At 50.2% G+C, this 23,917-nt stretch overlaps 1 protein-coding gene across 1 annotated transcript in view; it reads right to left on the bottom strand.

Moving 5' to 3' along the window:
* Positions 1-3,210: 3,210 nt before the first annotated feature.
* myoz2b (myozenin 2b) overlaps positions 3,211-23,917 on the bottom strand; it is an 83,836-nt gene continuing 63,129 nt past the window's right edge. Inside the window, exon 6 of the mRNA XM_072496185.1 lies at positions 3,211-5,963. Within this exon, the coding sequence (XP_072352286.1) occupies positions 5,729-5,963 (235 nt within the window). The 3' untranslated portion in view covers positions 3,211-5,728. The remainder of the gene's footprint in view (positions 5,964-23,917) is intronic.

The raw sequence follows: 23,917 nt of genomic DNA, 5'->3' as shown, positions 1-23,917 counted from the left end.
CACGTCTTTGGACTGTGGGAGGAAACCGGAGCACCTGGAGGAAACCCACGCAGACACGGGGAGAATGTGCAGACTCCGTTGAGGAATGTGTGTGGATTGTTTTTGATATTTACAAACCGACTCTATTTCAAACACCATCATTAAGGCTTATACAAATCCTAATTTTAAACCGGGAAAGGTGTCATCATCTAGGTAGCATGCAGTCCCAGAGATTTCATCACATGACTCTCCACCTCCAATTTAACCAGCAAATATGCAGTTCACTTAATCAATTTGCATTGATTATTTAATCCCCTATGCCAAACATAGAACATAGAACAGTACAGCACAGTACAGGTCCTTCGGCCTATGATGTTGTGCTGACCATTTATCCTAATCTTAGGTCAACCTAACCTACCCCCTTCAATTTACTGCTGTCCATGTGCCTGTCCAAGAGTCGCTTAAATGTCCCCAATGACTCAGACTCCACACAGACTCTGCTGGCAGTGCATTCCATGCACCCATCACTCTCTGTGTAAAGAACCTACCTCTGACATCTCCCCTATACCTTCCTCCAATCACCTTAAAACTATATCACCTTGTGATAGCCATTTCCGCCCTGGGGAAAAGTCTCTGGCTATCCACTCTATCCATGCCTCTCATCACCTTGTACACCTCTGTCAAGTCACCTCTCTTCCTTATTCGCTCCAGTGAGAAAAGCCCTAGCTCCCTCGATCTTTCTTCATAACACATGCCCTCCATTCCAGGCAGCATCCTGATAAATCGCCTCTGCATCCTCTCCAAACATCCACATCCTTCCTATAATGAGGCGACCAGAACTGGACACAATATTCCAAGTGTGGTCTAACTAGGGTTTTATGAAGCTGCAGCAAAACCCACGACTCTTAAACTCAATCCCCCCGTTAATGAAAGCCAACACACCATACGCATTCTTAACAACCCTATCAACCTGGGTGGCAACTTTGTGGGAACTGTAGACCCCAAGAGCCCTCTGTTCCTCCACATTTCCAACAATCCTGCCTTTAACCCTGCATTCAGCATTCTAATTCGACCTTCCAAAATGAATCACTTCACATTTATCTAGGTTGAACTCCATCTGCCACTTCTCAGCCCAGCCCTGCATCCTGTCAATGTCGTGTTGTAACCTGCAACAGCCCGCAACACTATCTACAACTCCCCCAACCTTCGTGTCATCAGCAAACTTACTAACCCACCCTTCCACTTCCTCATCCAAGTCATTTATAAAAACCACAAAGAGCAGAGGTCCCTGCGGGACACCACTGGTCACCGACCTACAGGCGGAATACTTTCCATCCACTACCACTCGCTGTCTTCTTTCGGTCAGCCAATTATGTATCCAGACAGCCAAATTTCCCTGTATCCCAAACACTTTGTGGAAAATGTATAGTTTTACTAACTTAAAAAACTTTCAAGCTTAATTCTGGATGAAAAAAGAGCGGTGTGTTATAAATTCAGTCAAATAAAATTTTCTGATGTTCGCATGTGTGGGCATGGCATTTAGCAAAGTGAGTTTTCAGATTACATTAGTGTGGCAAATTGACACCATGGAGATGAGGATCAGCATTGGTTAAAGAAAGGTGTCATGAGAACTATATTGGAAATTAATTTTCCCGTTAAATTTAAAGGCTTTGACATTTCTTTGGAAATTGGTTTGCAATGCAATTTTTCAGGAATTTCAATTTCTCTGTGCATGCACAAAACATGACCATAAACAATCACACAATCATTTTGCATGAACTATGTTTTAGTTTTCACTGTAGCTTATAATTATTGGCTATTGTGAGTAATAGCATGGTAGCACAGAGGGCAACACGGTAGCACAGTGGTTAGCACTGTTGCTTCTCAGTGCCAGGGTCCCAGGTTCAATTCCCGGCTTGGATAATTGTCTGTGCGGAGTCTGCACGTTCTCCCAGTGTCTGCGTGGGTTTCCTCCGGGTGCTCTGGTTTCCTCCCACAAATCCCACAAGACGTAATGTTCGGTAATTTGGACATTCTGAATTCGCCCTCTGTATACCCGAACAGACGCCGGAATTTGGCAACTAGGAGCTTTTCACAGTAACTTCATTGCAGTGTTAATGTAAGCCTACTTGTGACAATGAAGATTAATATTATTAAATGATTGCCTAACAACAATTTCTAAGGTGAAAAGGCCTGGAATGCATGGGTATTTGCACGTTTGTGCAATATACACAAACAATTTTACAAAACCTTATTTCAAATGCATTTTTGACATAAATGTGCAATTATTCTCATTATGATCTGCTGTTGCCAATTAGGATACGCCAAATCTATCTCTGCAGCACAGAGTGACGTTATGTAAATGTTTGAAGGAAACTCCCCAACTCAGTGGGCCCAATTGAAGATTTTGCTGCAAATTTAACATTATATTTTATTTAAGAATAAAATGACTCATGGTCAGGAGTAACTCTGAGGGGGGAGTGTTTGTGGTTCTTCAGGATAAGGCAACAGAGCTACAACATGCAAATTCAACATAAACCAGTCTAGTTTACATGATTGGCAAACATGAGACAAAACATTTCCAAAAGTAAGCCTATGGTCTTAAAAAAGAGAGATCTAGATTAGCAAATAAAAAGCTGCTGGACAGGGTGTTCAAGACAAAATCAGTTAGAACAGCAATTAGCGTAAACAAAATGTAACATTGAATATTCCCTGGAGGTGAATTTCACAGATGATCATTCTTCAAATAAAACCCCTTCAATTATGACAAAGTATTCTTCAGCGTTATTGTCAAGAACGATACAAAAGAGTTTGCTGACTGGAGCATTGGTGTTTCAGTCAGTCAAGGATCTTTGGCTTTATTGCAAAGGCAACTTTTTTTATCCAGCTTTTTGTACAGATTCACAGATTGAATATTGTTTAAATAGTGCCAAGTATTAGCTCGTGACTCAATTCATGGCTCATAATCTGATAGCGTAGTTTAGAATTGAAGGAGTACTGCACAGTTGAATGTACTTTGGGTGAGACAGTAAACTGAAATGTGTTGGCTGATTCAAAAGAATGCTACATATCCCATGATACCACTCAAAGAACAGTGAAGAGTTTTTCCAGTAATCTGGCCAAAATTGCTCCTTCAACCAATATCACCAAAAACAGCTCAGCTGGTTACTTTGCTCAGGGTCTTGCTGTAAATAGAATGACTGTCATGTTTTCCAACATAACAAGAGGCAATGCACTTCAAAATAGTTTATTGTATGTGAAGCATTTGAAGAACCTGTTAAGAGTTGTGATAAGGGGTTAAATACAAATCTTTTTCTCAATCAACCAATCACAATACCACCTATATAAAAGCAAATTACTGCAGATGCTGGAATCTGAAACCTGCTGGAAAATCTCAGCAGGTCTGGCAGCATCTGTAAGGAGAGAAAAGAGCTAACGTTTCAAGTCCAGGTCACCCTTTGACTGAGGTTTTCCAGCGTTTTCTCTTTGGTTTCACAATACCATCTATAATGTTTACATTTCTAACTGAATTCAATCAGATGCTAGATGCTACAGTTAATAGATCAATCAGATTTGCTGTCAAAGCTGTGGCAGAACTATATAATCTGTAAATATTCACTGCAGATGGCAGAATGTGGAAGGTTCCTTATCCATGATGGCAATTAAATACACATTATCTGTTTTCTGAAGTCAGTGATGGTGACTCACTGGAATCAGTGAGCTCCTTTGAAGGATTAGTTATTCCGCTTGGATTCAAGATACAGTTGAACTACAACTTTAATGCCACGCCAAGGAGTCTCACTCAGACTAGTGCTAAAACAATGCAATGGAAATCCAGATCTGCGATCTTATCTAATTCCAGAACAAAACATAATAACATTTGCGGGGGAGTTTCACTGCTTCCCTCCAGTGTCTGAAATAGATATATTTCTTATTAAAAAATGGGTTAAAGGGATATGGAGAACAGGTAGGGGGGGGGGGGGGGGTGAATTTGAGACCAGGAAGAGCTCAACCATGATCTGATTGAATGGTGGAGCAGGCTCGAAGGGCTGATTGCCTACTCCTGCTCCTAATTCCTATGTTCCTATGTCAGGTCAGATTCTGGATCTCAATTTATACTACCATTTTAATGTCAGTGCAAACCTTCAACTGATGCAATAGCTCCAGTGACAGTGATGCCCAAAAGTTTGTAAATTGTAATGCTGAATAGTGACTATAGTGTCACAGATCAATAATAATTTATATTGTTATTTTGTTACATTTCATCATTTATTTTTGTTTGTTTCCTGTTGTGGCACTTCACTGTTGATTGGGTTATTAAGAGATTATAGTTGGGGTAGTGATTTGTTATCATGCAAAATCCTGTGACAAGGTCTTGCAATGTTGACCCTACAATGTAACTTTATCTGTGGCTCATCAGTACTTTAAAACACACTGTTGACTAACTACGATGAATGCTCATTTGAAAGGCAGGGTGGATCGGCTAACTTCCACAATTTGCATGGATACCCTTCTTTGGAGTTCCAGTTAGTTTTCCCTCTCATCGTATTTTAATTTTAATCAGCAGTATATTTTAAAGTAATAATATTCTATCATGCTCAGTCCAATAAGAACCACGTTTCCAACCAATGCTGTTGCAATAAAAGCAGCACAGTCAGTTGGGAACGGCTGGCGCTGTAACAAGAAGATTGTGACTCAAAGTTCAGAAGCCTTCTTGGGGGAAAGAAAAGATTGGACCCAAACTTAGTAAACAACTCCACTGCCTGATGTGTTCTTGCACCAAACACATGAAACAATTCTTAAGGATTGAGCACGCTCCAAGCTGTGAAGTTGGGAAGGGAAAAATCAGTCATGGGTTGCATTCCTGTCCCTATCCGATGACGTCTGCTAGATCTTGACTGAATTTTGGATGAGAACGGCATTGGACTTGGATGTGATATCCTCTTGAGTGCTAACACTCATTGCCAAGCTTCACGTTGGTCACTTGATAGCTGATTGCTATTATTGAACAAAACTCCTGTGCTAGTTGCTGCTGTATAGAGGATAAGTCACGAGAGGAAATGGGAGAAAATTGAAAGGTGGGTGGTAGTGGAGGGGGGGGGGGGGGGGGGGTGGCGGGGGGCTATCACCCTAGCTGAGAGCTAAACGTCCTGTAGTTTTGGATAGGATAGACTTTTGTATATTGCTGAAAGATAATTTCACTGTTTAATATCTTTGCAAAAAATGAGATTACAAGACGTTTAATCAAAGTGCTTTAAACAAAGGACAGGATAAATAAACAGATCTGAACACTTTGTAAAATGTTGTCTACTAAGCATAGAAATTAATCAGAAACCAACTGTAGTGACAAAGCTTTACTGACTGCAATGTTGCAAAAGCTTTTTCAAACTACATGAACTTGTGGGAAGAACAAAACATGGACAGAGTTGGTATATTAGGTTTTTTGTATTTGATTACAAATTAGGCCCAGAATTTCCCTGGACTTTTTGCGGCCGCACCACGTTAATTTTCCCAGAGAGGCAGCGGAAATACCATTTGTGAACGGTGTTTGCATGTACTGCCAGCAAAGTAGTAGACAAAGATGGAGCACCAAAAATGTGAGGAAATCAAAGCCCGACGAACTCAAAACAACATTAGGCAGTGGTTCCTTTTGGTTTTGGTGTGAATTATTGCCATAGTAGGTTGAAACACAAAACATTATCTATGCATATTGAAACAAGAACATGCCAATCAAGAGCACAGTAATATTTTAAAGGTCATCCGTTTCAGGAATGATTGCTTCAAAAGGCAGGTCAGCAAATACAATTGCAATGTTGTTAGATGTCCAACCTTGCGCAGTTCTGTTGAAGGTTGGCCGGCCAGCTGTACCATCTTGGAGGCCAGGCAACCTGAGCTCGGGTTCCCGTAATGCAAAATCCAGCTTTGGTAACTTGAAATTCATAATCTTGGAAGCTCTGTCAAAACCACCATAAGGAGTTGCAACTCTGTGGATTTAGAAGTGAAAAATGAGAAACGGATTAACAGACCGAGTTTACCTTTCTTATCTACATCCTCGTTTTGATTTTACGGTGCACTCTGGCAGCAAAGGTAAGACTAGAAACAACATTGCTGTGCTGAAATTACAAAGTATTTTCTTAAAATCACTGGTTTGTATCTAAAGACCTCCCTACATCACCTCCCCCGGCCCATCCTTTGTGGTGTGAGGCCATATTAAATATCGCAGCCATGCTTTAGATATCAGACGACAGTCATGGCACTTTAAAACAAATGGCCGGGATTCTCCAAGCCCATGCCGGGTCGGACAATCACCGTTGGCGCCGGAAATTCCCGCCACGCCACTCCGACGCCGGGATGTGATTCTCCAGCGACCGGAGAATCGGTGCCAGTCGCGGGCCGTTGAAAGAGGCCCCCGCGGTGGTTCTCTGCGGTCGGCCGGCTGAGTGCCTGCCGAGTTCCGCTGGCGTGATTCACATATGGTACCACAAGGCGGGAGCTCGGACCCGTGGCCACGGTGGCCATCCTGGAGGGGGGCGGGGGATCAGATTCCGAGGTGCCTCCACGATGGCCAGGCCCGCGATTGGGGGCAACGATCGGCGGGGGGGGGGGCGTGATCGGGGGGGGGGCAACCTTCTTCCGCGCGGGCCCGCTGTGTCGCTACACCACGTTGCGTGGCGCCGGCGCGGAAACGGACACCATGTGCATGTGTGCACTCGTGTTGGCAGCACAGGGCCGCGTATCGGCGCCGGAGCTGCATGGTGCACTCCGGTGCCATGCTGGCCCCCTGTGGGCCACTGAATTGCTGGGCCAAGAGGCCCGTTGATGTCGGCGTGAAACACTCCGGTGTTTTCGCCGGCGTCAACAGTTAGCTGGGAGTTAGGAGAATCCCGGCCAATATACCTCTCTCTACACCTCCATCCCCCACCAAGAGAGTCTGAGGGCTCCCTGTTTCCTCCTTGAATGGATGCCCGAACAGTCCCCATCCGCCACTACCCGCCTCCCCGGGTTGAACTTGTTCTCTCATTGAACAACTTCTCCTTTAACGTGTCTCATTTCCTCCAAATAAAGGTGTTGGATTCTGCAGGGACTATAAGTTATGTCAGTCTTTTGTGGGGTATGTGGAAAATTCCTGAGGTCTTTAAATGCCCTCTAGAATGCAAACATTTCTTTCTTTTCAGGCTTTCTTTGAGAAATACCATGAGAGTTCAGATAACCTAGTCCAAATATGAATGAAAGTTGATTCTCACCTTTTTGATTCAGAAGGAATAAAATGCAATCAGTGATCGATAGATTTTAAAATTTAATTTCAATAATTTGGAAGAGATTTTGAAGACGTTGGGATGAAGTTAATGTAGGTGATGGGAGTCTTGCCAGCAACACCTCTTTGCTGGGAAGCCGATTAAGTGCCGAATTGGTAGAGGCAGGAAAAGGACGGTGTCATCATCCTCCTGCCAATTAAATGGCTCTCAGCCACCACGTATGCTACAGGGGAAGGCAATAAATTCCGTCCCTTGACTTTTGCCCCACTAATACTAATTCTCTTTGGCTCTTTCTGTTTATGTTGAATAAGGCAGCAGGTTGGTGCAGTGGTTAGCATTGCTGCCTCACGGCGCCGAGGTCCAAGGTTCAATCCCGGCTCCGTGTGGAGTTTGCACATTCTCCCCGTGCTTGCGTGGGTTTCGCCCCCACAACCCAAAGATGTGCAGGGTAGGTGGATTGGCCTTGCTAAATTGCCCCTTAATTGGAAAAAATGAATTGGGTACTCTAAATTTTTTTTTTAATGTTTATGTTGAATACATTATGTTGGAATAGATTAACTGAGAGCTCAATAAAGCCTTCAGAACTACACAATGCTTTAATTATATAAGACTTTCAAGTCAAGACTGGTATCCCATTTATAAGAGCAACTGTAACACTTTCATATAAGCATTTTTGAATTAGGACAATGTTCTGGAGTGCTTCACAGAGAAGGAATCAATAAAAGGAGATATTGGTAAGGTTAGGTTAAAGAGATAAATTTTAAGTAAGATCTTGAAGATATGATAAAAGATAAGATAAGTAACCTTTATTTTCACAAGTAGGCTTACATTAACACTGCAATGAAGTTACTGTGAAACGCCCCTAGTCGCCACATTCCGGCACCTGTTCGGGTACACAGAGGGAGAATTCAGAATTCTCAGCTGGTACGGGAATTGAACCCGCAGTGCTGGCCTTGTTCGGCATCACAAACCAACTGTCTAGATGGAGAGATGGGGTGAGTTTAGGGAGGGAAACCTAGAACATGTGATCTAGATGGCTAAAGTGATGATGCCAAAGTGTGAGAATTCAGTGGAGATGCACAAAAGACAGATGAATGAGAGTTCTGGAAACGTTGTGGTGCTACACTTAGTTGCAGAGACATAGAGGGGTGAGGCCATTGGAGAATTTATACACCGGGATTAGAATTCTATATTGGAGGCATTGGGGAATTGGATGCCAAGTAGGTCACTGAGGATAGGCATAATAGATGAATAAGATCTGTGACAGAATAGGGTATGAGCAGCAGGGATTTGAATGACCTACGGTTAATGGAAGGCGGATGATGGGAGGTCAGTCAGAACAGCATTGCAATGGTCATATCTGGAGGCCATGGCTGAAGGTTTCAGCAGCAATTCAGCTGATGTAGTGGAGTGCTGGGCAATACTAAGAGACGCCAAGGTGTAATTTGGTGATTAGCATCAAACCAACACTGGGACCATTTTTGCCAGGCAAGTGATGGAAAGTTACAGCCAGGCCACATGGTGTCAGTATGAAGCAAGCTGGTGCCACAATATCAATGCAAGTGTCATGCTTAGCAAAGACTTTATTTGCAAGTAAAAAGGGAAATGTGAAAAGAGGTGGTGTTTATTGATCTGTTCATAGTATGCAAGGCATTGGGGTGGATGTTGTGAGTTGAGAAGGGGTTGACAAATTTATCTTCTGTAGCTATGGAATGGAGAATAGAGGAGGTAGAGTTGCTGCTCATAAAAGAGGCCATGAGCTCTTTGGAGAATGTCAAGAAAGGCTCAGTGGATATCTGTGGATTAAGCTAAGGGGTATGCGAGCTTGGAACAGTGGTAGAAGAGTAGCATGCCAGAGGAGCAGCGTGGAGTTTGGATAAGGATTGTGAGATTTTAAAGTTCCTTCAGCATTAAATAAAATATAGCATTAAGGGATGTTGTGATGAGAAGGAGTCAGTGGAGAAGGGCGAGAGATGACCAAGAAACAGGAGTGGGGAAACAAATAAATTCAACCAGTTTGGTTTCAGAAAGGCAGCAAAATTCACAAACAAAGGCTGGCAAAGGGTTTATTGTAGAAAACGTTACAGCTCTGTGTGGTGGTATGTATTAGGGGTAATACGGTACACCACGTGTCGACAGGCTATTGCTGGAGGGATGCCAGGTCCTGATAGGATCTGCCACCTACTGGACTCCACCCAGAAATGCCGGTATAAGAACCCAGTTTTTCCCTCCATTTCCCTCAGCAGTTGCATTCTGTAACCACGCTGCTGGGGATAAAGTTCTGCTTAATAAAGCCTTCAATTGACATTACCTCAACCTGCCTCGCGTCATATTGACGGTGCTACAATTTATTAAGCCGAATTTAAATTGAAGAAAACGACGTGGGAACATGGAGCTCCGAATCACCCCGGAGTTCCTGCGCATCGCACCCCAAGTAGCTAACCTCTATCTTCAAACACTGGATGGCATGCTTTGAGGGCTACCTCCGAATGGCCCCCGGCACACCGACTGACGAACAAAAGATGCAGGTCCTCTATTCCAGGGTGAGTCCTGACGTCTACTCCCTTATCGAGGACGAGGACGGTTTCACTGGTGCCATCGCCGCGCTGAAGGATATCTACATCCGGCCCGCGAACCAGGTTTTTGCTCGCTACCAGCTCGCCACACGACGGCAATTTCCGGGGGAATCGCTGGACGAGTTTTATAACGCCCTGCAGATCCTGGGTCGAAACTGCAACTGCCCGGCGGTAACAGCGAGTGAACACACAGAGCTCCTGGTCCGCGATACGTATGTGGCAGGTTTGGCCTCTTCCCAGATCCGCCAGAGGCTTCTGGAGAAAGAATCTCTGGGACTTACAGAAGCTCGGGCCCTGGCGGCATCCCTCGATGTGGCCTCGCGTAACGCCCGCGCCTACACCCCCGACCGCACTACAGCCCCTTGGGCTCCGTGGACCCCCGCTGCGGTCGACTCTCCGACACCCCCCCCACCCCCGCAAACCTGCGCAGCCAAAACACCAGACCAACCGGGGGGGCCCCGCTGCTATTTTTGCGGCCAGCCGAAACACCCTCGGCAGCGATGCCCGGCCCGCGCGGCTACCTGCAAAAGCTGCGGGAAGAAAGGCCACTATGCGACGGTGTGCAAGTTCCGCGGGGTCGCCGCTATCTCCGGGGAAGAAACGGGACCACAGACCCAGCCCCCCCAGCGAGCCACGTGTGACCAACGGACGCCGCCATTTTGGACCCCGGATGCCACGAGGGAGAGATGGGCGCCGCCATTTGGTCCACCCCGACTGCACTTGATCTGTGGATGCCGCCATCTTGGCTGAAGGACCCCGACACAGACGGCCACATACTGCCTGATTACGATGCTCAACTTCAACAACCACGTCTGGCTTCAACGACCCTCGACCAGTCGCGACCCCGGACGCTCCAGACTGCAACCACTACAGTCCTAGTGAATGGCTACGAGACGCCGTGTCTTATCGACTCTGGGAGCACGGAGAGCTTCATTCATCCGGACACGGTAAGGCGCTGTTCCCTTGTAATTCGGCCAAGCACCCAGAAAGTTTTCCTGGCGGCGGGATCCCACTCCGTTCAGATCACGGGGTTCTGCATCGCTAACCTAACGGTGCAGGGGAGGGAGTTCCGAAATTACCAGCTGTATGTCCTCCCACATCTCTGTGCACCCACACTCCTAGGGCTGGACTTCCAATGCAACCTCCAGAGTTTAACATTTAAATTTGGCGGCCCTATACCCCCACTGACCGTCTGCGGCCTCGCGACCCTCAAGGTTGAACCGCCTTCCTTGTTTGCGAACCTCACCCCGGATTGCAAACCCGTCGCCAAAAGGAGCAGACGGTACAGCGCCCAGGACCGAGCATTTATCCGGTCCGAAGTCCAGAGGCTGCTGAAGGAAGGCATCATCCAGGCTAGCAACAGTCCCTGGAGAGCCCAGGTGGTAGTTGTTAAGACCGGGGAGAAACAGAGGATGGTCATCAACTATAGTCAGACCATAAACAGGTACACTCAGCTAGATGCGTACCCTCTCCCCCGCATATCCGACATGGTCAATCGGATTGCACAGTACAAGGTCTTTTCCACCGTGGACCTCAAGTTCGCCTACCACCAGCTCCCCATCCGTCCCGGCGACCGCAACTATACTGCCTTCGAAGCAGACGGGCGGTTATACCACTTTTTAAGGGTTCCATTCGGCTTCACGAACTGAGTCTCGGTCTTCCAACGAGAGATGGACCGAATGGTTGACCAGCACGGTTTACGTTCCCGTATCTCAACAACGTCACCATCTGCGGCCACGACCAGCAGGACCATGACGCCAGCCTCCCAAAATTCCTCCAGACCGCTCACGCCCTGAACCTCACTTACAACAAAGAAAAATGCGTGTTCCGCACCGATCGTCTAGCCATCCTGGGCTACGTAGTGTGTAATGGAGTGATAGGCCCCGACCCTGAACGCATGCGCCCCCTCATGGAGTTCCCTCTCCCCCACTGTGCCAAAGCCCTGAAACGTTACCTGGGCTTCTTTTCTTATTACGCCCAGTGGGTCCCCCAGTAGGCAGACAAGGCCTGTGCACTAATCCAGTCCACTACTTTTCCCCTGACGACAGAGGCATACCAGGCCTATAGCCGCATCAAAACGGATGTCGCAAAGGCCACAATACGTGCCATCGACAAGTCCCTCCCCTTCCAGGTCGAGAGCGACGCATCGGATGTAGCTCTGGCGGCCAACCTCAACCAAGCAGCCAGACCCATGGCCTTCTTCTCCCGAACCCTCCACGCTTCAGAAATCCGCCACTCCTCAGTGGAAAAGGAGGCACAAGCAATAGTGGAAGCTGTGCGACACTGGAGGCATTACCTGGCCGGTAGGAGATTCACTCTCCTCACTGACGGTCGGTTGCCTTCATGTTCGATAATGCACAGCGGGGAAAGATCAAGAACGACAAGATCTTGCGGTGGAGGATCCAACTCTCCACCTTCAATTATGAGATCTTGTATCGTCCCGGAAAGCTGAACGAGCCATCCGATGCCCTATCTCGTGGCACATGTGCCAATGTACAAGTGGACCGTCTACAAGCCCTCCACGAGGACCTCTGCCACCCGGGGGTCACTCGTTTCTACCACTTCCTTAAGGCCCGTAACCTCCCTTACTCCGTCGAGGACGTCCGAACAGTCACCAGAAACTGCCAGATCTGCGCTGAGTGCAAACCGCACTTTTTCAGGCCAGATAGAGCGCACCTGGTTAAGGCCTCTCGACCCTTTGAACGCCTCAGTTTGGATTTCAAAGGCCCCCTCCCCTCCACCGATCACAACGCGTACTTCCTGAACGTCGTTGACGAATACTCCCGTTTCCCTTTCGCCATCCCCTGCCCCGACATGACCGCGTCCACAGTCATTAAAGCCCTCGGTACCATTTTTACACTGTTCGGTTTCCCCGACTATATCCATAGCGACAGGGGGTCCTCCTTTATGAGTGACGAACTGCGTCAATTCCTGCTCAGCAGGGGCATTGCCTCGAGCAGGACGACCAGTTACAACCCCCGGGGGAACGGGGCAGGTAAAAAGGGAGAATGGAACGGTCTGGAAGGCCGTCCTGCTGGCCCTCCGGTCTAGGAGCCTCCCAATTTCCCGCTGGCAGGAAGTCCTCCTGGATGCCCTTCACTCTATCCGGTCCCTGCTGTGCACCACCACGAATCAAACGCCTCACGAGCGCCTCCTCCTCTTTCCTAGGAAGACCTCCTCTGGAACGCCACTTCCGACCTGGCTAGCAGCTCCGGGACCCATTCTGCTCCGGAAACATGTGCGGGCGCACAAGTCAGATCCGTTGGTGGAACGGGTGCATCTCCTTCACGCCAACCCGCAATACGCCTATGTGGAGTACCCCGATGGGCGACAGGACACGGTCTCCCTGCGAGATCTGGCGCCCGCCAGGAGCTACCACACACCCCCAACGCAAATCACCACCTCCTCACTCCCGCCGGTTCATCCCGCAGCCACCCCCTTCCCGGGGGGTTCGGTTCTCCTCCCAGGCGTAAGGACACAGGGACAGCACTACGCTCCCAGAGTCGACGGACTCGAGCCAGCGCATCACCACCACGCCGAGACGATCGGAAAGGACGACAGGGCACCCATCCGGCTCATCGAATCACTTTAACTCTCAACGTTTTCCAGTTATTGTGTCTTGTTATAGTTATGGCATCATGCGACCCTGTTCGGCCCGTTGCCCAGTTGAAGCGATAATTTTGTGTTTTGTTCAAAGCTACGGCACAGTACGACTCTGTAAACCCCTACCACCATGCGAACCACCATCCCGCCGGGTTTTTTTCAACAAGGGGTGAATGTGGTGGTATGTATTAGGGGTAATACGGTACACCACGTGGCGACAGGCTATTGGTGGAGGGATGCCAGGTCCTGATAGGATCTGCCACCTACTGGACTCCAGCCAGAAATGCCGGTATAAGAACCCAGTTTTCCCTCCATTTCCCTCAGCAGTTGCATTCTGTAACCACGCTGCTGGGGATAAAGTCTGCTTAATAAAGCCTTCAATTGACATTACCTCAACCTGCCTCGCGTCATATTGACGGTGCTACACTCTGGAAGGCGACACTACTCATAATTGCTGTGAAATCATTAGACTAATTACAATTGGAAAAGAGTAAAAGGGCTGGAAACTGGGTCTATTTTGGTTCTACATGCCTGCTAAAATCTATAGCAGTGTCGGAATTTGGTAGTCTCATATAAAACATCATGATTCGCACTGCAATCGTCTCAGATTATTGCCATTAATTCAATTTCATAAAGAAATAGTATATCAGTAAGCAGAGGTCTTTCTGTATGAGCCACTTCAGCACTGGTGATACTGTTTGTTACATACTGCATTTTACTAGCAACACTAGAACTAGTGAAATAATTGGACTGCTTGCATGGAGAAACTTGAACTTGTCAGGATAGTCTAAATAGTTACCAAAAGCTGGGAGCCGGCGGGGGGGGGGGGGGGGGGGGGGGGGGGACTATCTGTTTAACAGCTGCAACACTGTGGACTTTCAAAAATGTGACCTGGATTTAAATTCTATTTTTGTCTGACATTTGCATTCAGGATTTCCCTGAGGATGTGAATTTTGCCAGTTTCATCATTCTACAGAACGAAAGGTGGTAGGAGCAGTCTTGTCTTGGCTAAACCACTTTCATGACTGAAACTGAAATTGACAGCATTTTAGGAGATGTCTATAAATTTAATTATCGTACCCTCCAAAACAAAACAGAATAAAAGAAGCTGATTTGCTTTGGGGAGAAAGGAAATAGGATAAACCACAAAGCAAAATTTATTTGAAAAAACAACCATTGTTGTCAAAATTACACTGTTGCGGTGGATCACACTTTTATCATGAGGGGAAATAGTAAATGGATATATACATATATATATTATATATTTTGTATTTTCTCTCAGATATACCATACCCTCTGGTATAATACTTAAAAATTGTGGTTCTTTCTTGAATGCCGAGTATTTTACTTTTCATTTACATTTTAAAGATTTTCCAAGATTAGTCTTACATAAAGAATTAATGCAGCAAATTAAATCATTATTATACGATTGAAACATATAGCAATTCTTAAGAATCTCCCAAAGCTCAAGCATTCATATAACCAGTGTCATGATAGGGAGATACTGGGAACCTGCATCCAGAAATGGGACCAGGGTTAAACAGATTGAGGGAAAGGACTGCAAGCAGCAGTCAGAGGGATATGCCACAGCCTGAGTTACCTTGTCCCATTCTTTTTAAAAAATATATATTTATTAAAGTTTTTTTAAACACAATTTTCTCCCTTACAAACAATAACCCCCGCCCCGGTAACAAAAAAAACGAGAAATCGCGCAGAGCAAGATATACACATGGCAAAATGATATATTTACACAGCTTTGTACACTGGCCCTCTCCGTACGTGCCAGTTTCCCCAACCCTTCATGTTATCTCTTGCTCATCCACCCTCCCAGGCAGTCCCCCCTTTCCCCCCCCCCTCCCAGGATGTTCCCCGCCCCCCCCCCCCCCCCCCCCCCACCCCCCCCCCCCCCCCCCCCAAGGTTGCTGCTGCTGACCGACCTTCTCGAACGCTCCGCGAGATAGTCTAGGAACGGTTGCCACCGCCTGTAGAAACCCCTGCGCAGACCCTCTCAAGGCGAACTTAATCCTCTCCAACTTTATGAACCCAGCCATATCATTTATCCAGGCCTCCAGGCTGGGGGCTTCGACTCCTTCCACATTAGCAAGATCCTTCGCCGGGCTACTAGGGACGCAAAGGCCAGAATGCCGGCCTCTTTCGCCTCCTGCACTCCCGGTTCGTCCACTACTCCAAATATTGCTAGCCCCCAGCTTGGCTTGACCCGGACTTTCACCACCTGAGATATTGCTCCCGCCACTCCTCTCCAGAACCCCTCCAATGCCAGGCATGACTAAAACATATGGACGTGGTTCGCCGGGCTGCCTGAGCACCTTCCACATCTGTCCTCCACCCCAAAGAACCTACTCAGCCTCGCCCCCGTCAAGTGGGCTCTGTGGACCACCTTAAATTGTATCAGGCTGAGCCTGGCACACGAGGAGGAGGAATTAACCTGCCTAGGGCGTCAGCCCACAGACCTTCCTCGATCTCACTCCCACCAGCTCCTCCTCCCATTTACCCTTCAACTCATCTACCAGCGCTTCCTCCTCTTCTTTCAACTCCTGGTGTATGTCCGACACCTTGCCCTCCACCGACCCGTACACCCGAGATCACCCTATCTTGAACTTCTTGTGCCGGGAGCAACGGGAATTCCCTCACCTGTCGCCTCACAAAAGCCCTCACCTGCATATATCTAAAGGCATTTCCCGGGGGTAACTCGAACTTCTCCTCCAATGCCCCTAGGCTCGCAAACGTCCCGTCGATGAACAGGTCCCCGTTTCTTCCAATCCCCGCCCGAAGCCAGCTCTGGAACCCCCATCTTCCCCGGGACAAACCGGTGGTTTACCCCTGATCGGGGACCACACCGATGCTCCCATTGCACCCAGGTGCCGTCTCCGCTGGCCCCAGATCCTTAGCGTTGCCGCCACCACCGGGCTCGTGGTATACTTTGTCGGCGAGAGCCGGCAGCGGTGCCGTCACCAACGCCCCCAGGCTCGTTCCTTTACAGGGCGCCATCTCCATCCTCTTCCATGCCGCCCCCTCTCCCTCCATAACCCACTTGCGGATCATCGCCACATTTGCTGCCCAGTAGTAGCTCCCCAGGTTTGGCAGCGCCAACCCTCCTCGGTCCCTACTGCGTTCCAGGAACCCTCTCCTTACTCTCGGGGTCTTATTCGCCCACACAAACCCCATAATACTCCTGCCTACTCTCTTAAAAAAGGCCTTAGTGATCACGATGGGAAGGCACTGAAACACTAACAGAAACCTCGGAAGGACCACCAGTTTGACCGACTGCATTCTACCCGCCAGCGAGAACGGTCCTTGTCCCATTCAGACTTAACCTCCATAGTGGGAATCCCCATGATGCCTGGGTTCAGCCAGAATGATCCACTCAAAATCTTTGTCATTCGGAACAACCTTGTTTGACCAGCCATTAGCCCATCACAGATGACCTACTTGTCCATCAGTGGAAGGTTAGCTGCTATAAATGGCATAGCTCTGTTCTTTTGTATAAACGGGAATGGACAATCAGCCAAGACAACGATAATAGGTTCAAATCTGGAACTAGTGGGTTAAGGTTAAGAAACTGCATACAATCTGTTAGTGTTAGAGCTGAAGTATAAGTTTAAATATTGTTTTATTTTCTTTTGTTTTAAGAAAGTTTGTTTTTAAAATAACAAGCCCATCCTATTTCTTATATTATCATTCCTGGAAATAATCGATCTTTCCGCACCGTATTAAAACTTTAAAAAGTCATGGCATCTGGTCCAATCTCTTAGCCACTGTTGAGAGCTGACCAGGCGCCCGCAACACCAGGGACTGCTCTTTTGAGAACTGGGGCGAGATTCTCCGACCCCCGACCGGGTCAGAGAATCGCCGTGGGCCGTCGTGAATTCCGCCCCCGCCACCCGCCGAATTCTCCGAAGGGAGAAAAGTCGGCGGGGCGTCAATTGCGCCGCACGTCTCGGAGAATGGCACGGGTGGGCGCGAGGCAATGGATTTCGGGGCTGCCGATATTCTCCCGTCCGGATGGGCCGAAGTCCCGCCGACGTGATGCCGGGTCATGTCGACATAAATCAAAACACCTTTCAATCGGCGTCAACCAGTGCTCAAGGTTGACGCCGACCAGCGTGGAGGTGGGTGACGGCCTGCGGGGGGGGGTTGGCCGCTGGAGAGGTGATGGCGTGGCCGCAGTCTGTATGTGTGGGGGAGAGGTGTGTGTATGGTTGTGTGTGTGTGTGCCGCGGGGGGCAGGTAGAGTGGGGTGGGCTCCGGGGGAGTGCTGGGAGGGGGATGAGTGCCGGGGACGGGAGGATGACTGCCGGGGAGGGGGACGGGGGGGATGAGGTCCATGCCGGGGAGGGGGACAGGGGGGGTCCGTGCCGGGGAGGGGGGGGGTCCGTGCCGGGGGGGGGGGGGGGGGCGTGCCGGGGGGGGGTCCGTGCCGGGGAGGTGGCCGGGGGGGAGGCCGTGCCGGGGAGGTGGCCGGGGGGAGGTGGCCGGGGGGAGGTCCGTGCCGGCGAGGGGGACGGGGAGGTGTGTGCCGGGGAGGGGGACGGGGAGGTGCGTGCCGGGGAGGTGGCCGGGGGGGGGGGGGTCCGTGCCGGAGGGGGACGGGGGCGGGGACGGGAGGTGCATGCCAGGGGGGGGGGGGGGTGGGGGGTCCATGCCGGGGACGGGGACGGGGAGGTGCGTGCCGGGGAGGGGGGATGTGAGGGCAAGTGAGTTGGTCCACCTGGCCAGGTGCCAGCCTCCAACAGTCGGACCCATGCGGTCCATGCCACCTGGCTGGGGGGAGGAGGGGGTATGGGCAGTGATGACATGTCGTCGTCGCACCCGCCCGACAGGAAGAGGAGGGGGAGGAGGACGTCGCGGCCCCACGGCAACGGAGGCACCCGAGGACGTCCCGTGTGTACCGGCCTCGGATGTCGTACCAGGACCTCACGGACCGGGAATGCAGGAGGAGACTCCGGATGAGCCGGGAAACCGTGGCACACATCTGCCACCTGCTGGCGCACCTGTCACCGCGTGGCACTGGCGGGGGACACCCTGTCCCCATGTCCGTCAAGGTTACGGTGGCCGGACTTCCGGGTGCGGCGATGACCAGCTGAGTCGCACGTTTCGGCAGCTCCCGGTGAAACGGACTTTTGGGCTCTTGATAGGAGCCCCAACGGCAATTTTGACGGCTAAAAACACTGTGCGGTAAACCAGAAGGGAATCCCCCCTGGATACGGATGAAAAAAGGAGGAGAAAGTGGCCGGATTGCAGTGGATCCTTTAGAACAGCGGCAAGGAAGGCAAGCAAAAACCAAGATGGCGTCGGAAGGTGGCAGTTTAACATGGGGCCCTGAACAACAAGAGTTCTTGAAATGCTGTGTGGAAGAGCTCAAAAAGGAAATGAAGAAAGAGCTGTTGGCCCCGATACTACAGGCGATCGAAGGGCTAAAGGAGGAACAAAAGACCCAGGAGCGGGAGCTTCGGGTCGTGAAGGCAAAGGCAGCCGAGAATGAGGACGACATACAGGGCCTGGTGGTGAAGACGGAGACGCATGAGGCACATCAGAAATGATGTGTGGAAAGGTTGGAGGCACTGGAGAACAACGCAAGGAGGAACAACCTGAGGATTCTTGGTCTTCCTGAAGGTGTGGAGGGAGCGGACGTCGGGGCATATGTGAGCACGATGCTGCACTCGTTAATGGGAGCGGAGGCCCCGGCGGGTCCGTTGGAGGTGGAGGGAGCATACTGAGTGTTGGCGCGAGGGCCGAGAGCAGGAGAAATTCCCAGAGCCATAGTGGTGAGATTCCTCCGTTTTAAAGATAGAGAAATGGTCCTTAGATGGGCAAAGAAAACTCGGAGCAGTAAATGGGAGAACGCGGTGATCGGCGTTTATCAAGACTGGAGTGCGGAGGTGGCGAGAAGGAGGGCGAGCTTTAATCGGGCCAAGGCAGTGCTTCATAAAAAGAAGATAACATTTGGAATGCTGCAACCGGCAAGACTGTGGGTCACATATCGAGGGAGGCACCACTACTTTGAGACGGCGGATGAAGCGTGGACTTTTATTGTGGAAGAAAAACTGGAATGAGCGGGTTATTAAAAAGAACGTTTGAACAAAGTGGTGGGGCAAATGTGGGGGGCAAAGAGGGGGGTTAAAAAGGGGGGAAAGAGGAGTTTTATGTACTAATCCTGCGATGTGGTAACTTTTCTCTCTCCCACAGGTGGTGATGGGGCGTTGGCCATTGGGGGCGGGGCCAAGGGAGAAGCGCGGGCTTGGTTCCCGCGCTATGATAATCATGGCGGGAATAGAGAAGCAGGAAGGAGGGGGCGTCGCACGGTGCGAGCCGAGGTCACGGGGGGAAGCCGAGGTCGGCCAGAGTTTGCTGACTTCTGGGAGCAACATGGGGGGAGTAATTACCGGGGGATCTAGCGGGGGGGGGGTGGGAGGGGGGAATTACTGGGTTGCTGCTGCTGGGGAGAGGGGGGAGCTGGTATGGGAGGGGATGGGCGGGGGGGCACCGCCTGGGGGAGATACAGCTGCGTGGGAACCGGGTGAGGAGCTGGAAAAAGGTGATGGCTAATCGACAAGGGGGGGGGGTAGGAAGCCCCCCAACCCGGCTGATCACGTGGAACGTGAGAGGGCTGAACGGGCCGATAAAGAGGGCACGGGTACTCGCACACCTTAAGAAACTTAAGGCAGATGTGGTTATGTTACAGGAAACGCACCTGAAACTGATAGACCAGGTTAGGCTACGCAAAGGATGGGTGGGGCAGGTGTTCCATTCGGGGCTAGATGCGAAAAACAGGGGGGTGGCTATATTAGTGGGGAAGCGGGTAATGTGCGAGGCAAAGACTAGAGTGGCGGATAACGGGGGCAGATACGTGATGGTGAGTGGCAAACTACAGGGGGAGACGGTGGTTTTGGTAAACGTATATGCCCCGAACTGGGATGATGCCAATTTTATGAGGCGGATGCTAGGACGCATTCCGGACCTAGAGATGGGAAAACTGATAATGGGGGTAGATTTTGATACGGTGTTGGATCCAGGGCTGGATAGGTCGAAGTCCAGGACTGGAAGGAGGCCGGCAGCAGCCAAGGTACTTAAAGATTTTATGGAGCAGATGGGAGGTGTAGACCCGTGGAGATTTAGCAGACCTAGGAGTAAGGAGTTCTCGTTTTTCTCCTATGTCCATAAAGTCTACTCGCGAATAGACTTTTTTGTGCTGGGTAGGGCGTTGACCCCGAAGGTGAGGGGAACGGAGTATAACGGCTATAGCCATTTCGGATCACGCTCCACACTGGGTAGACTTGGAGATAGGGGAGGAAACAGGAGGGCGCCCACCCTGGAGGATGGACATGGGACTAATGGCAGATGAGGGGGTGTGTCTAAGGGTGAGGGGGTGCATTGAAAAGTACTTGGAACTCAATGATAATGGGGAGGTCCAGGTGGGAGTGGTCTGGGAGGCGTTGAAGGCGGTGGTTAGAGGGGAGCTGATATCAATAAGGGCACATAAAGGGAAGCAGGAGAGTAAGGAACGGGAGCGGTTGCTGCAAGAACTTTTGAGGGTGGACAGACAATATGCGGAAGCACCGGAGGAGGGACTGTACAGGGAAAGGCAAAGGCTACATGTAGAATTTGACTTGCTGACTACGGGCACTGCAGAGGCACAATGGAGGAAGGCACAGGGTGTACAGTACGAATATGGGGAGCAGGTTGCTGGCACACCAATTGAGGAAAAGGGGAGCAGCGAGGGAAATAGGGGGAGTGAGGGATGAGGAAGGAGAGATGGAGCGGGGAGCGGAGAGAGTGAATGGAGTGTTCAAGACATTTTATAAAAAATTATATGAAGCTCAACCCCTGGATGGGAGGGAGAGAATGATGGGCTTCTTGGATCGGCTGGAATTTCCCAAGGTGGAAGAGCAGGAAAGGGTGGGACTGGGAGCACAGATCGAGGTAGAAGAAGTGGTGAAAGGAATTAGGAGCATGCAGGCGGGAAAGGCCCCGGGACCGGATGGATTCCCAGTCGAATTCTATAGAAAATATGTGGACTTCCTCGCCCCGTTATTGACGAGGACCTTTAATGAGGCAAAGGAAAGGGGACAACCGCCCCCGACTATGTCTGAAGCAACGATATCGCTTCTCTTAAAGAAGGAAAAGGACCCGCTACAATGCGGGTCCTATAGACCTATTTCCCTCCTAAATGTAGATGCCAAGATCCTGGCCAAGGTAATGGCAATGAGAATAGAGGAATGTGTCCCGGGGGTGGTCCACGAGGACCAAACTGGGTTTGTGAAGGGGAGACAGCTGAACACGAATATACGGAGGTTGTTAGGGGTAATGATGATGGCCCCACCAGAGGGAGAAACGGAGATAGTAGTGGCGATGGATGCCGAGAAAGCATTTGATAGGGTGGAGTGGGATTATTTGTGGGAGGTGTTGAGGAGATTTGGTTTTGGAGAGGGGTATGTTAGATGGGTGCAGCTGTTGTATAGGGCCCCGATGGCGAGCGTGGTCACGAATGGACGGGGATCTGCATATTTTCGGCTCCATAGAGGGACAAGGCAGGGATGCCCTCTGTCCCCATTATTGTTTGCACTGGCGATTGAGCCCCTGGCGATAGCGTTGAGGGGTTCCAAGAAGTGGAGGGGAGTACTTAGAGGAGGAGAAGAACACCGGGTATCTTTGTATGCGGACGATTTGCTACTATACGTGGCAGACCCGGCGGAGGGGATGCCAGAAATAATGCGGATACTTGGGGAGTTTGGGGATTTTTCAGGGTATAAATTGAACATGGGGAAAAGTGAGTTGTTTGTGGTGCATCCAGGGGAGCAGAGTAGAGAAATAGAGGACCTACCGTTGAGGAAGGTAACAGGGGACTTTCGTTACCTGGGGATCCAGATAGCCAAGAATTGGGGCACATTGCCTAGGTTAAATTTAACACGGTTGGTGGAACAAATGGAGGAGGATTTTAAGAGATGGGATATGGTATCCCTGTCACTGGCAGGGAGGGTGCAGGCGGTTAAGATGGTGGTCCTCCCGAGATTCCTCTTTGTGTTTCAGTGCCTCCCGGTGGTGATCACGAAGGCTTTTTTTAAAAGGATTGAAAAGAGCATCATGGGTTTTGTGTGGGCCGGGAAGACCCCGAGAGTGAGGAAGGGATTCTTACAGCGTAGCAGGGATAGGGGGGGCTGGCACTACCGAGCCTAAGTGAGTATTATTGGGCCGCTAATATTTCAATGGTGAGTAAGTGGATGGGAGAGGAGGAGGGAGCGGCGTGGAAGAGATTAGAGAGGGTGTCCTGTAGGGGGACTAGCCTACAGGCTATGGTGACAGCCCCATTGCCGTTCTCACCGAGGAACTACACCACAAGCCCGGTGGTGGTGGCTACACTGAAGATTTGGGGACAGTGGAGACGGCATAGGGGAAAGACTGGAGCCTTGGGGGGGTCCCCGATAAGAAACAACCATAGGTTTGCCCCGGGGGGAATGGATGGGGGATATGGAATGTGGCAAAGAGCAGGAATAACGCAACTGAAAGATCTGTTTGTGGATGGGAAGTTCGCGAGTCTGGGAGCGCTGACCGAGAAATATGGGTTGCCCCAAGGGAATGCATTCAGGTATATGCAACTGAGGGCTTTTGCGAGGCAACAGGTGAGGGAATTCCCGCAGCTCCCGACACAAGAGGTGCAGGACAGAGTGATCTCAAAGACATGGGTGGGGGATGGTAAGGTGTCAGATATATATAGGGAAATGAGGGACGAAGGGGAGACTATGGTAGATGAACTAAAAGGGAAATGGGAAGAAGAGCTGGGGGAGGAGATCGAGGAGGAGCTGTGGGCAGATGCCCTAAGCAGGGTAAACTCGTCGTCCTCGTGTGCCAGGCTAAGCCTGATTCAGTTTAAGGTATTACACAGGGCGCATATGACTGGAGCACGGCTCAGTAAATTTTTTGGGGTGGAGGATAGGTGTGCGAGGTGCTCGAGAAGCCCAGCGAATCATACCCATATGTTTTGGTCATGCCCGGCACTACAGGGGTTTTGGATGGGGGTGACAAAGGTGCTTTCAAAAGTAGTGGGGGTCCAGGTCGAACCAAGCTGGGGGTTGGCTATATTTGGGGTTGCACAAGAGCCGGGAGTGCAGGAGGCGAGAGAGGCCGATGTTTTGGCCTTTGCGTCCCTAGTAGCCCGGCGCAGGATATTGTTAATGTGGAAAGAAGCCAGGCCTCCGGGAGTGGAGACCTGGATAAATGACATGGCAGGGTTTATAAAGCTAGAGCGGATTAAGTTCGTTGTAAGGGGGTCGGCTCAAGGGTTCACCAGGCGGTGGCAACCGTTCGTCGAATACCTCGCAGAAAGATAGACGGAATGGAAAAAAGAAGGCAGCAGCAGCAGCCCAGGATCGGGGGGGGGGGGGGGGGGGGGTGGTGGTGGTGGTGGTGGTGGGGGGGGGGGGGGGGGGGTGGAGGGGGGGGGGGGGGGAGGGGGGGGGAGGAGGAACCAGAAGGACTCTCAGGGTT

Source organism: Scyliorhinus torazame, chromosome 3 (genome assembly GCF_047496885.1).
Source record: "Scyliorhinus torazame isolate Kashiwa2021f chromosome 3, sScyTor2.1, whole genome shotgun sequence".
In the NCBI taxonomy this organism is placed as follows: Eukaryota; Metazoa; Chordata; class Chondrichthyes; order Carcharhiniformes; family Scyliorhinidae; genus Scyliorhinus; species Scyliorhinus torazame.
This window is presented reverse-complemented; position numbering and strand designations above follow the sequence as displayed.